The sequence below is a fragment of the Papio anubis genome, chromosome 1 (assembly GCF_008728515.1).
Source record: "Papio anubis isolate 15944 chromosome 1, Panubis1.0, whole genome shotgun sequence".
Classification (NCBI taxonomy): Eukaryota; Metazoa; Chordata; class Mammalia; order Primates; family Cercopithecidae; genus Papio; species Papio anubis.
This window is the reverse complement of record NC_044976.1, coordinates 37,200,436-37,215,377: the sequence shown is the minus strand read 5'-3', so window position 1 is coordinate 37,215,377 and position 14,942 is coordinate 37,200,436. Positions and strand designations below refer to the sequence as shown.

Sequence of the window (14,942 nt, the reverse complement as noted above, 5' to 3'; positions counted from 1 at the left end):
AAGAAGAGATGAAACAAATCCCCTTCAAATACAAAGTAAAATCATTCTTTAATTACTTAAAAAAAAAAAAATCACTGTTGGGCTTTTTTTTTAAAGGTCCATAAATCTTCAATGCAATGTTTAACTGGGGAAATGGTTATAGCAGCTCTCACATAAGTTATGTGAATTAATAAACATTATCACAGTATTAAGAAGGCAAGGTAAACAAATAGCTTAAGTATTTTATTTGTTTGCAACTAAGCTTGTTAACACTATATAATGAAAATGTACAAAGAATAATGTTGCAGTTTTTGGTTAGATTTAAGTCAAAGACATTCATTAATAAGGAATCTTCGAATGTGAATATTCCAGAAATTTCTCTAAGCCATCTGATCAGAACAACTGTCTCTGAATATTACCTTACTTTGGAAGGTATTGGCATACATTTGAATTAAACTCAGAATTTTTCAAAATAAGCCCTAATTAAAAAAACTATCCTATATTCAAAGTAAAACAATATTAATAGAACTTTCCTTTCCAGAAACAATAAAGGAAACAAGGCATTTTGTAAAATGTGGTCCTGAACAAGTCACAGTAAAAAATAAATGTATACTTAACTTCCACCTCCTCAAAACAGAGGCTACTTTCTGTTCCTCAGCCTTGGAAACAAGGTGAAGAACAGCCTATGTGCGACTTTGGGCAGGGGGTTGCCAAAACAAAGCTGAAGCAGTTGACCATGGACACCTCAAAAGAATTTGGGAGAATCTGACCAAAGGATCCAAATTCTATGGTTTTTTTGAGAAGAAGTCTCATTTTGTCACCCGGGTTGGAGTGCAGTGGGGCGATCTGTGCTCACTGCAACCTCCACCTCCAAGGTTCAAGCGATTCTCCTGCCTCAGCCTCCCAAGCAGCTGGGATTACAGGCGCCTGCCACCACGCCCAGCTTATTTTGTTGTATTTTTAGTAGAGACGAGGTTTCACCGTATTGGCCAGGGTGGTCTCAAACTCCTGACCTCAAGTGATCCGCATGCCTCCGACTCCCAAAGTGCTGGGATTATAGGCGTGAGCCACTGCGTCCAGCCCAAATTATATTTTTAATAACTAATACAAAGGTGAAGTGGCTCCTCCCAAGTAGCAGTGCTGCCGGGGCCTGGCCCAGGCCTAGCCCTGAGCTCACCTCTCATGCTCCCAAGCAAACCCTGATGCTCCTGGCTCCAGGGTAGACCTCTTCCCTTTAGAGGTTCAGTGTCCAGGGAGCTCTATGATTGTGTGAATGAGGTGAGCGCCGACTCCATGTGAGTATTTTAAGGCTTGGAGTCAAAGTATTTTCCTAACATGCCCAGGCAGAGTCCATGTGTCAATGGCCCATCTCCAGTTTGTTCTAATTTCTCACCACGCATCTGTAGATGTAGGACCGCACACCTTCGCTTTATCATCATAATCACATCTAATGTCCATCCTAACTTACGATTCATGTTCTGTGCCTGGAAACAGTCCCTGTATTTAACAATACCTACACATAAAAACAATCCACTGTTACAACTTATATGGTCACAAAACATTAATGATCTCCTGTAGACCAAGCAAATGTTTTTTTACCATAATTGTCGTGCACCAAATTCACAGCCAGAATCCCCAAGATAAAAAATTTTTTTTTTGCACAATACAAATAATAACTTAAAATACACATACACACATATACACACACTCTCACACACACTTCTTACAGAACTGTGCTTGGGGAAACTCCATTTGTTGAGTGCCACTGAAGGCATATTTTGCTAAACTGCTGCTCCAGGTATTTTTGTTTGGAAAATCTATCACAGTAGGGCACAGCTGTTTATTGGATGAGCAGAAAAGAAAGATATGCTTGTGGCAACCAGAAAGTTTTACGGTCTTTCAAGTTGTATAAAATGGACCTGCAGAAACGTTTAAGTGTTCTCAGGATGCAAAGTTGGAGCTGAAATGTGATATCAAACCAGTTGCAAAAAGTGTACAGCAGCCATCTCTTGAGGTCAAACCTGGTACCCAGATATGTGACAAAGCTTCAGGACACATCTGTAAATTAGGAATAAAAAACAAAAAGGTAAGAATACTAAAAATTGGAGTGTCATGCTTTAAAAATTTTCACTAATAGTAAAAGTGAGAAATAGCATGAACGATGAGTCACCACTTAAAAGATACTAAAAATCAAGAATTTAAGGAACCTGACTCAAATTCAGTTAGACATACAGCTGTTTATATTTTATGCTTTGACTATCTGGTAGTTGCAAATTATTTAGGATAAGAAATCCTGACCACACTTGATAAACTAACTTAAGGAATCAACTTTCATAAATTAACAACTGAAACTATCTTTCTGGAGAAAAGACAGGTAACAAATTGGTGCTTGAGTCAGACTACCTAGATTTTAATCCTAGCTGAACCACTAGCTATATAAGCTTGGGCAAATTATTTAACCTCTGTAAGTGCTATCTTTACCGGTAAAATGCAGCTAATAATAGTACTCCCTCATAGGGTCACTGTGAGGATTATATAAGCTTTGGTGTGGATTTAATGTGCTTAGCACACTGGCAGGCACATTTTATTTCACAGGGACTTTTTACTCTCAGGAGTTAAGATTCAGTGTAGAAATTTTGCTCTTGAAACAGAAAATTCAAAGAAAATGTAGCAATACTTACAGCTTGTTGGCCTTGTCCCATACCGTCGCATAATCTGATCATGTGTGAATTTCACAAAAGATTCATATTGTTCTGTGAGAAGACGGTACATACTTATCCTCAGCAACTCTCCCTCAATTTTTAAGAATCAAGTGTCAGGATGACAAATAGCTTCCCAATATGAATTCTCCACCCTTCCTCTTAGAACCCAGAGCCTGCCCTAGCCTTGCTTTCACTCTACTGTTCCTCCCAAATCACACCCAACTCTCCACATCCGTAACTATGACTTCTACTAGGAAGTTTGACTATGTTGACAATACTGCACTCTTCCATAACACCTGTTGAGAGTTTAGTACAGTATCACAACCATCTGTTTACCAGCCAGCTAGCCCAAATGGCCTACTCAATGCCTTTACTGACACACAAAATTATTGCAAGAGCTTGGTTTGTTTCTTTTTAGAAATGCAAATGAAAAATCCCTTCCACTGGACAAAGTGTAGCACTCCTGTAATGCCAGCACTCTGGGAAGCTGAGGTGGAGTATTTCTTGAGGCCTAGAGCTGGAGACTCCTGGAGCTGGGCTCATAGCAAAACCTTGTCTCTATTTAAAAAACAAAGTCCTGGCCGGGCGCAGTGGCTCACACCTGTAATCCCAGCAGTTTGGGAGGCCAAGGTGGGCGGATCACCTGAGGTTAGGAGTTCCAGACCAGCCTGACCAACATGCAGACACCCCCGTCTCCACTAAAAATACAAAAAAAATTAGCTAGGCATGGTGGCGCATGTAATCCCAGCTACTCAGGAGGCTGAGGCAGGAGAATTGCTTGAACCTGGGAGGCGGAGGTTGTGGCGAGCCGAGATCGCACCATTGCACTCCAGCCTGGGCAACAACAGCGAAACTCCATCTCAAAAAACAAACAAACAAAACAACAAAGTCCTTCCATATAATGTATAAATGACGTGTTTGCAACTACCAAAGAGTAACTTCAATACCCTCAACTCAATAAACTCCCTTGCATGAAGTCCTACTCTTTTTCTAAGTTATTTAACTGGCGTTAATTCTTAACTGAACCCTGTTCAGGACAATGGCATAGTTACTGCCTCGGCCTACCTGCTAGTTTGGTATTGAGGATTTGCTCATACTCCTCCCGAATTTTATCTTCATAGTCTTTTAAGAGACGCTCACATATTATTCCAACTTGTCGGAGGGTAAAGGTGGGCTGGTCCTTCTTCATCCATGAGGAACCTGGCCAAAAAAAAAAGTGAGTATGGGTCAGGTGCGGTGGTTCACACCTATAATCCCAGCACTTTAGGAGGCCAAGGCAGGCGGATCATCTGAGGTGGAGAGTTCGAGACCAGACTGACCAACGTGGAGACACCCTGTCCCTACTAAAAATACAAAATTAGCCAGGCGTGGTGGGGCATGCACATAATCCCAGCTACTCAGGAGGCTGAGCCAGGAGAATTGCTTGAGGTGGAGGTTGCGGTGAGTTGAGATTGTGTCACTGCACTCCAGACTGGGCAACAGTAAAACGCCATCTCAAAAAAAAAAAAAAAAAAAAAAAAAAGGCCGGGCGCAGTGGCCATGCCTATAATCCCAGCACTTTTGGAGGTCGAGGTGGGCGGATTACCTGAGGTCAGGAGTTCGAGACCAGCCTGACCAACATGAAGAAACCCCCATCTCTACTAAAAATACCAAAAAATTAGCTGGGCAAGGTGGCGGGCACCTGTAATCCCAGCTACTCGGGAGGCTGAGATAGGAGAATCGCTTGAACCTGAGAGGCAGAGGTTGCAGTGAGCCGAGATCACACCACTGCACTCCAAACTGGTAACAAGAATGAAACTCTGTCTCAAAAAAAAAAAAAAGAAAAAAACGTTGTCCTAATCAGGTTCACTCACAGAAGATTTGAATTCAGTACAGAGATAAGTCACAGGGATAAGCCTCTACTAGCCTGGTTCTGGAGCTGGCAAGTGAACAGATCCCACAAGTGGCTTTCTGATCATGATAAAAGCAGCAGCCCTGGCCAGGCATGGTGGCTCTCACCTGTAATTCCAGCACTTTGGAGGCCAAGACAGGTGGATCACTTGAGGTCAGGAGTTTGAGACCAGCCTGGCCAACATGGTGAAACCCCGTGTCTACTAAAAATACAAAAAATAGCCGGGCATGCTGGTGGGCGCCTGTAGTCCCAGCTACTCAGGAGGCTGAGACAGCAGAATTGCTTGAACCTAGGAGGTGAAGGTTCCAGCGAGCTGAGATCATGCCACTGCTCTCCAGCCTGGGCGACAGAGAAAGATTCCATCTCAAAAAACAAAAAACAAACAAACAAAAAAAGCGGGGGGGCGGGGGTGGGGGCAGCCCAGTTCTGAGTTTTTCTTCAAAGCTCAGGCTAAAATCTGTTTCTTTGGCCATTTGTTAGCCTGTAAGCCATTTAACACCCTGGAACAAATAATTGTTTGCTTAAACTAACTAAAGGATATATTTTTTCTCTACAAATAAAATTTAACCAAAACATCTCACTAGTCATTATTTGTAATTGTTTTGTTAACCATAACATATCCTATTACTTTAAAATTATATTACTGAAATCTCAAGAGAATAGTGCTTGTTGTAACCACTGACAGGTTTATCATGTATGTGCAAGAGCAATTAGAAAGGGTGCAGTTCCAGAGCCAGGAACTCTGGATTTAAAAAAATAATAATTTGTTAAGGTAAACGTCACATAACATAGAAGCAATCACTTTAAAGCAAACAAGACAGTGGCATTTAGCATAATCAGAATGTTGCGCTACTACCACCACTTCTAGTTCCAGAACACTTCCAACACTACAAAAACTAAAACCCCTTACCCATCAAGCAGTATCTCATTCTCCCCTAACCCTAATTCCAGCCAAACCCCAGTTCATATTTTGTAAGGAGACAATTTTTAATCAAGGTAACTTTTAACCTTTAGAACTGTTAAGTAGAATACTTTATGAGGAAATAGACTCTTCTGCTGTTAAAGGAGACAGATTTCACCACCACTGGAGATGGTCAAACACTGGGCTGTTGAACCCCAACAAGAGGCAATATGGCAGGCAAAACTGAGTCACTACATGACCATAAAGATCGTCTCCAACCTTGAGATTCTATTTTTTAGCACATCCTCTTTGACCACTTGTCAATAATGAGCAGTCCCTGTTGAACAGAGCTTTTTGCAATTATGGAAATATCTTGTAATTGTAGGTACAATACAACAACCATATGTGGCTACCAAGTACCTGAAATGTGACTACTGAAAAAAAAAACTTTTTCTTTTTTTGAGACAGAGACTCACTCTGTCACCCAGACTGGAGTACAGTGGTGTGACCTCAGCTCACTGTAACCTCAGCCTCCTGAGTAGCTGGGATTACAGGTGCGAGCCACCATGCCTGGCTAATTTTTTTGTATTTTTAGTAGAGACGAGGTTTTGCCATGTTGGCCAGGCTGGTCTTGAACTCTTGCCCTCAGGAGATCCGCCTGCCTCAGTCTCCCAAAGTGCTAGGATTACAGGCATGAGCCACCTCGCCCAGCCAAAATTTTATCTAATTTTAATTAGTTTAAAATTAAATAGCCCGTATGTGGCTATTTATTACATACTGGCTACAACATTACACATTGCAGTTATACAGGAAGATAGTCTTGTATTGATTGGGTGGATGGAAGCACATCAAATCAATGTGAGGTTTCTTCCAATTTCATGACTGTATAGTTTTAAAAACATCTTTAAGTATTAATATACCCACTTTAGCAACTGTATTACATTAGAGGCCAATTCTGGATTCATCATTATAAGCACCATTTACAAACTCTTACGTGGATTTTGCAGATCAAAGCGGGCTTACCTGGAGAGCTAGGTGCTGTGAGTGCTGAGGAGTGAGGTTGACTTTCCGAAGCACAAGCTTCACTCTGATTAAGAACAACTTCTAAATGTCTCCACCTCTGATAACGACTATATTCTTGTTTTATGTTCTGAAAAATTTGCTCTAACAAAAAAGAAACAAACTTGAGCTTTCACTTTATTGTCTCGTTTCTTCAAACTTTCTTCAGAAGTGGGAAGAGACAAAGATCTTCTGACTAGACTTCAGATACTCCCTTTGGCATGTAGGTCTCAATCTTTCCCTCTCCCCACATAAACAAGCAAAATGTTGATACTGTACAAAGCAGTCCCCAGTGTCTTCAAAGACAGTATGTTCTTATTGCCACTATTTCAACAATGCATAAAAGAACAGCTACTTTGGCATAAACCAGCCAGAGTTCCCTTTACTCGTTCTCCTGTGGCAATGAACACAAGATCTGCAGTTAGCTGGATGGTTAACTAGTACAATCTACAGTAAAAGAAACCTCTGTTTACCTAACAGGGACTATTTTTTAATCTCCTTTAAATTTTACAGTTTCACAAACTAGGGTATTAAGGGGTGAGTCTCATACTGCCCAAGGCCTTCTAACAAGGAAGCTCTTGTCCCATATGGGACTTTAAAAAAGCATCTTTGGAACTGGAAGTGGTGGCTCCAAAGCTGGGTGTAATCCCAGCTACTCTGCAGGCTGAGGCAGGAGGATCCCTTGAGCCCAGGAGACTAGCCTGAACAACACAGCAAAATCTCATCTCAACAAAAAACCACAGGGGAGCCTGGATGATTTATCTAAAAAACAAATCAAAACAAACTTTGGGAAAGACGGCAGCAGAAACCATTATGTTTGCAGTGTGGACACTGACCAAGGAAATAACTGAGATTTAATGTCTAGAAGTGATGGCCAGGGCTTAGAAAATAATTTTCTGATCCTAAGAGGCAACACAGTGTGTGGGGAGATTCTAAGTCAAGGTAATCACAAAGCAAATTTGCTAACACTATTAAAGGGAGCCCAGGAAACACAAATTACTAACCACCTTGAAATACACTCCTAGAAACAACAAAGAATCTGAAAGGATGTGGTTTTCAAGTTCTTTGTTTGTACCTACTAATTTAAAAAAAATAGATAACTGTACCCATCTCAAACAACTCAAATTATTCTAGTGTATACTTTGCTATATAACCACCTTTTTTTTAAAGGAGGTATTAACAATGCCACTTTGCTTCTTACTAGCTGTGTGACTATAACCTTGAGAAGTTATTCAAGATCTTTACTTCTTCAATATAAACATCAAATACCTACCTGATAAGGTGATAAAAATAAAAACCAAAGATAACAATAATGTCATAACAAGTGACAGTACAGTCCAGGAACTGACATGAATTCAAGTGGTTCCACACATAGTCACACTCCCTAAATACTGGAACAATGTTCAGCCTAAATACTGGAATTGTTCAGCCTAAATACTGGAACAATGTAGGAGATGCTTTAAGAGTGCTATGGGCTGGCTGGGTATGGTGGCTCACGCCTGTAATCCCAGCACTTTGGGAGGCTGAGGCAGGCAGATCACGAGGTCATGAGATCGACACTATCTTGGCTAACATGGTAAAACACTGTCTCTACTAAAAATACAAAAAATTAGCCGGGTGTGGTGGCGGGTGCCTGTAGTCCCAGCTACTCAGGAAGCTGAGGCAGGAGAATTACTTGAACCCGGGAGGCGGAGGTTGCATTGAGCAGAGATTGCGCCACTGCACTCCACCCTGGGAAACACAATGAGACTCTGTCTCAAAAAACAAACAAACAAACAAACAAAAAGAGTGCCATGGGCCAGGCACAGTGGCTCAAGCCTGCAATCTAGCACTTTGGAAGGCCTAGATGGGAGGATCACTTGAGGCCAGCCTGGGCAACATAACAAGACCCAGTATCCAAAAAAAAAAAAAAGGCTGCGCATGGTGGCTCACGCCTGTAATCCCAGCCCTTTGGGAGGCCTAGGCAGGCGGATCACCTAAGATCAGGAGTTAGAGACCAGCCTGGCCAACATGGCAAAATTGTCTCTACTAAAAACACAAAAATTAGCTGGGCATGCTGGCATGCACCTGTAATCCCAGCTACTTGGGAGGCTGAGGCAGGAGAATTGCTTCAACCCGGGAGGCGGAGGTTGCAGCGAGCTGAGATCACGCTTTTGGACTCCAGTCTGGATGACAGAGTAAGACTCGGCCTCAAAAAAAAAAAAAAGGAAGAGGAAGACAGTGCTATGAAGCTCATATTTTAGATTCCTGAATTTATTAAGTTTTCACTTCATTTTATTTTTTGAGAGAGTCTTACTCTGTTGTCCAGGCTGTAGTGCAAATAGCACAATCTCAGCTCACTGCAACCTCTACCCCCCAGGTTCAAGTGATTCTCCTGCCTCAGCCTCCAGAGTAGTTGAGATTACAGGCACCCGCCACCATACCCAGCTAAATTTTTGTATTTTTAGTAGAGACAGGGTTTCGCCATGTTGGCCAGACTGGTCTCAAACTCCTGATCTCGGCTGATCCACCCGCCTCAGCCTCCCAAAGTGCTGGGAATACAGGCGAGAGCCACCGCTGCCCCGCTTCATTTTAAAATGTCTTATTCCTCAAGCCAGAGCCAATACAAGGATAAGAACTAGAAATACTTGAAACAAGAAAGGACAAGTAAGAGGAAAATGCTCAAGAGAACAGAAGGTCTTTGATAAACCTCTGCCTCCTGTATCGCAATGTTAACAAATGGAAAGATACTATTTTGAGGGTGGTAGGACTAAGAAGTCCAGAAATCTAAACACGGTATCCATGGGAGAAAAATAAGAAAGTAGATATGATTTTCTTCTGAAGAAGGCCATATAAAACACAAAATTTTTTTTAAAAAGAAAAACCCAAATTTCATTTTAACAGTGGATAATTTTAATCCTTGCCTCCATTACTTGAGATGGTGCTGCCAGATTCTTTCAGGTCTAAGCCCATCCTCCACACTCTACAGTGTTCCTACCTGCTGCAAACCAAAAATCAAACTCTTGAACATGGCAGTCAACACTTTCCAAGATCTGGCCTCAATTTATTTTCCTGGTTCCATCTGGATTCCACTACAATTCATTTACATTATTCTTTCCTTAAATTGTGGATTTTTTGGACTTTGCTCTCACAGTTTCCCTGTGCTCGAAATGGGACTATTGCTCAAACTTTATCAAGACTCAGCTAGCCGGGCGCAGTGGCCCACGCCTGTAATCCCAGCACTTTGGGAGCCCGAGGTGGGCAGATCACTTGAGGTCAGGAGTTCGAGACCAGCTTGGCCAACATAGTGAAACCCTGTCTCGATTAAAAATACAAAAATTAGCAGGCTGGGTGCAGTGGCTCATGCCTGTAACCCCAGGACTTTGGGAGGCTGAGGCGGGCAGATCACCTGAGGTCAGGTGTTTGAGACCAGCCTGACCAATATGATGAAACCCCATTTCTATTAAAAATACAAAAATTAGCTGGGCATGGTGGTATGCACCTCTAATCCCAGTGATTTGGGAGGTTGAGGCAGAAGAATCGCTTGCACCTGGGAGGTGGAGGTTGCAGTGAGCTGAGATCACACTACTGCACTCCAGTCTGGGAAACAAGAATGAAATGCCATCTCAAAAAAAAAAAAAAATTAGCCAAGCGTGGTGACGCATGCCTGTAATCCCAGCTACTGGGGAGGCTGAGGCAGGAGAATCGCTTTAACACAGGCAACGGGGGTGGCAGTGAGCCGAGATTGCGCCACTACACTCCAGCCTGGGTAACAGAGCCTGGGCAACAGAGTGACTCTGTCTCAAAAAAAAAAAAAAAAAAAAAAGACTCAGCTAAAACGCTACTGTGGTCAGCAACCCCTTCCTCCATGCCTGGAATCCACCTACCACTCAATAAAGATTTAAGCAATAAAAGCCTTAGTTCTACAGGACCTTTCCACAAAAAGTACCATACAGATTGAGCATCCCTCATCCAACATGCCTGAGACAGAAGTTTTGGATTGCGGAATAGTTCCATTATACTTACCAATTGAACATCCCTTACCCCAAATCAGAAAAACTCCAATGAATAAGTATTTCCTTTAAGTGTCATATTGACACTCAGTTTTTGGAACAGTTCAGACTTTGCAGCATTTTGGATTCCAGAAAAATTACCCTGCTAATTTTTGAGTTGTTTTATTTTTGAGATGGAGTTTTGCTCTTGTTGCCCAGGCTGGAGTGCAATGGCGCCATCTCGGCTCACCACAATCTCCGCCTCCCAGGTTCAAACGAGTCTCCTGCCTCAACCTTTCAAGTAGCTGGGATTACAGGCATGCACCACCACTCCCGGCTAATTTTGTATTTTTAGTAGAGACGGGATTTCTCCATGTTGGTCAGGGTGGTCTCAGACTCCCGACCTCAAGTAATCCGCCTGCCTCTGCCTCCCAAAGTGCTGGGATTACAGGAGTGAGCCACTGTGCCCGGCCTTAGAATTCTTTTGTGGAAACAAGGTCTCATTATGTTGCATAGACTTGTCTCGAACTCCTGGGCTCAAGCAATCCGCCTGCCTTAGCCTCCCAAAGTGCAGGGATTGCAAGTGTGAGCCACCACACCCTGCCCACTTTTTTTTTTTTGAGATGGAGTTTTGCTCTTGTTGCCCAAGGCTGGAGTGCAATAGTGTGATCTCCGCTCACAGCAACCTCTGCCTCCCGAGTTCAAAGGATTCTCCTGCCTCAGCTTCCCTAGTAGCTGGGATTACAGGCCCACGCCACCACTCCCCCCACAACAAAAACCACTTTTTTTAAGATGGAGTCTCGCTCTGTCGCCAGGCTGGAGTGCAGTGGCATGAGCTTGGCTCAATGCAACCTCCGCCCGCCGAGTTTGAGTGATCTCTTGCCTCAGCCTCCTGCGTAGCTGGGACGGCGCCCGCCACCACGACCGGCTATTTTTAGTAGAAACGGGGTTTCACCATGTTGGCCAGGATGTCACCCGCCATGGCCTCCTAAAGTGCTGGGATTACAGGCGTAAGCCACCTCGCCTGGCCCAAAAATCACTTACGAAGCAGCTACTGTAATGTGAACTACAACCGAATTAGTCTAGAGGGTAGTATTGAAAAAATAAAACATTTACATTAAACCCATCACTTTATACTTTTCAAAATATTTTCTGCAACTATCTTGAGGGTTCTTCAACAAAAGATAGGGCAAATATTAACTCCAATTTGCAGAAGTGAGACCCAAAAAGATTATGGACTATCTTTAGGTATCTGCAGGAGCCAAGGAAGAACAAAACATCCCTGCAAGTGGCCATCTGTGGCGCCTGTCTTTGAGGGTTCTTTAAAATGGACTTTTGCAAACATTATCTCATTCTGTACATAAGGTTATACAACAATGAATGGCCAGGGAATTTAAAGTAGAACAGCGTTTTTATGGGCAGGTTAGTCAGGTAATGGATAAGAGACGAAGTAATTACTCTTTTGGGATTAGCAAACAGAAGGGAAAAACATGATAAGGGCACAGACCGGTGGGTCTGGAGGAAAGAGCAGAGGCACAGTTTGAAAAAAATGCGTAAGAGACTGACTAGGTAAGATATGGTCACAGTGCATAAGTACTTGGAATTCTAGAATAAAAAAGTGAACTCGAGTTAAGGATATTAAGTCTGGGAGAGCTTTAGCGGGGTGCAGGAATCTTGGCGTGAGGCAGAAGGCCTGCAATTTGCATTGCGGATCGATATGCAGAGAAAGGAGGAAATGAAACCTGAAGGCACTGCTACTGAAAAGGGGTGAAGAAACGATGATTTTAGGGTGAGCCTAAGGTTTTGCTTAAGCTTGAGGAATAGAAGAAGACACAAAGAAACGACTTGCCCTAATCCATTATTGAGACGTCCCCCTCATTTCCGGAAGTCCTTTAAAATCGCAGAATATTAATGCTGAAGCACCCTCCCCTCTACTCCTGCGCTATGAGCTGTCTACTGTAATGCCAGTCCTTCCTTTTCCTTGGACAAAGTGGAATGCATTACTGGAGAGTCCCTGTTAAGGACAGTTACATTCTTAGTTCTGTAGAACCTCCGTACGTCGTAGGATTCTCAAATTCTAGCTAATGATCTACCGATTTCAAGCCATATATGGTGCAAGGCAATACCCACATAATAAAAGAACGTGGCCAGTCCCTTAGAAATGATCAGGTTGAAATTGGATTCCGTGACTCTTCCGGCGGCCTCTGAGTCCCTAAAGACTTCTGGAAATCATGTCTCCCTACAAGCTACACAGTACAGCGCTAAACAGCACGCACTCGCGCCCCTTCCCGGTAACCCGCCCCCAACCCACCCCCGCCCTCTAGGCCAGGTTCGTGAGCAGAATCCAATTCTCCATGGCCCAGTGGATCTGCAGGATGGCTCGGTGTAGACCCGGCCAGCGGAGGCAGGAGGGGCTTCAGCGACAAGGAGGGCCCTGAGCGGCCAGAGGTATTCCCATCTTCCTCTTTGGTGTCCACCCCTCCAGGCTCTCCTGCTCCAGAAAACCGAAAACCGACCCTGTGGCCCCACAACCCCTCCCGGATGCCTCCCATCCCCGGAAGCAACCAGACCCAGCGGCATCCCAGTTCCCTTTTCTCAAGGCAAAGAAGGGGTCCCTGGGTAAACTGGCCTGGTATTCCCAACCCTCCCCCAACGCCCCCAAAAAAATGCCTGGGCCTGGCTTCCTGCCAAGCCCGCAGCAGCGCAGGTTACCCGGAGTTGGAAGGCGCCGCTCGCTGCCGGGCGGGGCGGGCTGCTGCAGACTCTGCGGTGGGGTCTGCGTCTGAAACGGCGGCGGCGGCGGCTCGGCGTCCGGGGGCCTGAGGCCCGGAGTGGGGCCGGGCAGAGGGGCGCAGCGCCGCCGCTTCGGGGAGCCGGGGCTCAGCAGCGCCGCCTCGAACTCCATGGGCCGCTTCAGCGTCGCCCCGCACGCCATGCTGCTGAGGGACCAGGAACCGGGAGCGGACGCGGCGGTAACTGCGGCCCAAGCTCCGGCTCCTCAGCGGGGCTCGCCAGCCAAGCCGGCTCCAATGGCGCCTCCAGCACCCGGCAGCGGCGCTGGCCCCGCCTTCTGTGACGTCACGGGCGCACGCCATCGCCCGACAGAGGGGGGCAGGCCGGAAGAGGGTGGCTCTGCGAGGCTGGTCAGCGCCGGCCCGGCCCGGGGCACCCCCTGTTGAAGAAATGGAACGGTCTGGGCGGAGAGCGTGGTCACCAAGCAACACCGGGAAGGCCCCCACCCCCACCCCCGCCCCTCCCAGGGTCCCATCCCCCCCCGCTTTGGGGCTGTAGCGCCCGGGTGGCCCCTAAGGTTTTCGCACCTGCGCTGCGCGGGCGTGGGGGAGGGGAGAGCTTGAAGGGGTCTGGTGAGGGGCCATGGGGGTCTGGTGACTCCAAAAACAACGTTCTAGGCCCCTCTCGTCCCCATGATAAAAGGGTGATTGTTAAAGGTCATCAAGGGCATTCCGCTGAGTCCTGGGAAGTCTGCACTTAAACAGAAACGAGTATTGGAGGATGGGCTTTAGCAAGTCCATGAACCCCATGAAATTATTTGCAGATTTGTGGGGTGGGAGCGAGGGTGAGGGTGTTTGTGGGAGTATTTTTGAGATAGCTGACCCATACCTTAAGCACCTCACCGAAGGGATATGTTACTTTAAAAAGTTGAGAATACACAAAAAGCACCCACTGGCTTAAACCGTGTTAGAATGGCTTCAGAGTGTTAAGAACTTCAGCTAGTAGCTGATTTGCCATTCTTCCCATCTGACTTGGCAGCTCAGGTTCTTCCTCGTCTTTCTGAATTCTTTACAGCAATACCAACTGTAAAGTGCTTTTGATATTCTGGAAAAATAAATAGGTAACAGGAGGGTTCTGCTTTCTGAAACTCTACGCTTCTGTATTTTTCTGGGGAGCAGTTCCGATGTTTTCAACAGATCATCAAAGGAATCTGTGATCCAAAGAAAGGATGAAGCCTTTCTGTAACTTCTTGTATATGCTGAATAATGACCATGACTCCTGAGATCTGTCTTCAACATATCTCCAGGATTTTTCAGGACAGTCCGAATTTCAGATATTCACTTCTATTAGTCCATATGCTATATCAATGTGCCACAATATTTGAGTTGGAGAATATGGGCATACTATCCCAGTCCCCATTCATTGTTCTTTTTCCATTGCTTTCCTCTGGATCATCTTCAGTTACTACAAATTCTTCTTTTTTTTTTTCCCCCCTGCTCCTTGTGAACAGGGCTACCCCATAGGCAATGTGCCCGGAGTAACCTCTACACATTCTTTAAATATCATAACATAGGACATGTATTTTTGCATTTATCTTTGTAAAACTGCAGAAATAATTCTAAAATCAGCATACCAAATGTTAATTTTATCTCCTCTCTTGTCCAAAAGAGCATAAAGGGACTTTACAATAGGCTAGAAAACTAGAA

At 44.6% G+C, this 14,942-nt stretch overlaps 1 protein-coding gene across 2 annotated transcripts; it reads right to left on the bottom strand.

Moving 5' to 3' along the window:
- Positions 1-203: 203 nt before the first annotated feature.
- On the bottom strand, positions 204-13,599 carry AKIRIN1 (akirin 1). Of its 2 annotated transcripts, XM_003919096.3 has the most exons (5): positions 13,216-13,599; positions 6,497-6,637; positions 3,747-3,881; positions 2,661-2,732; positions 204-2,037 (listed from the first exon to the last, which is right to left on the bottom strand). In XM_003919096.3, the coding sequence occupies exons 1-5, from the start codon at positions 13,436-13,438 to the stop codon at positions 2,027-2,029; spliced, it is 582 nt and encodes a 193-aa protein (XP_003919145.1). In that variant the 5' UTR covers positions 13,439-13,599; the 3' UTR covers positions 204-2,026. The 2 variants fall into 2 exon arrangements, with proteins under 2 accessions (XP_003919145.1, XP_021789271.1); XM_021933579.1 differs by lacking the exon at positions 204-2,037 and having other exon boundaries at positions 2,662-2,772; positions 13,216-13,578.
- Between the last annotated feature and the right edge of the window lie 1,343 nt (positions 13,600-14,942).

Coding starts and splice junctions, on each gene's coding strand:
- AKIRIN1 (XM_003919096.3), bottom strand. CDS start 13,438: ATGGCGTGCGGGGCGACGCTGAAGCGGCCCATGGAGTTCGAGGCGGCG. Junction 6,638..13,215: donor GCGGCGCCTTCCAACTCCGG/GTAACCTGCGCT, acceptor CTTTTTTGTTAG/AGCAAATTTTTCAGAACATA. Junction 2,733..3,746: donor CCTCAATACCAAACTAGCAG/GTAGGCCGAGGC, acceptor GTCTTCTCACAG/AACAATATGAATCTTTTGTG.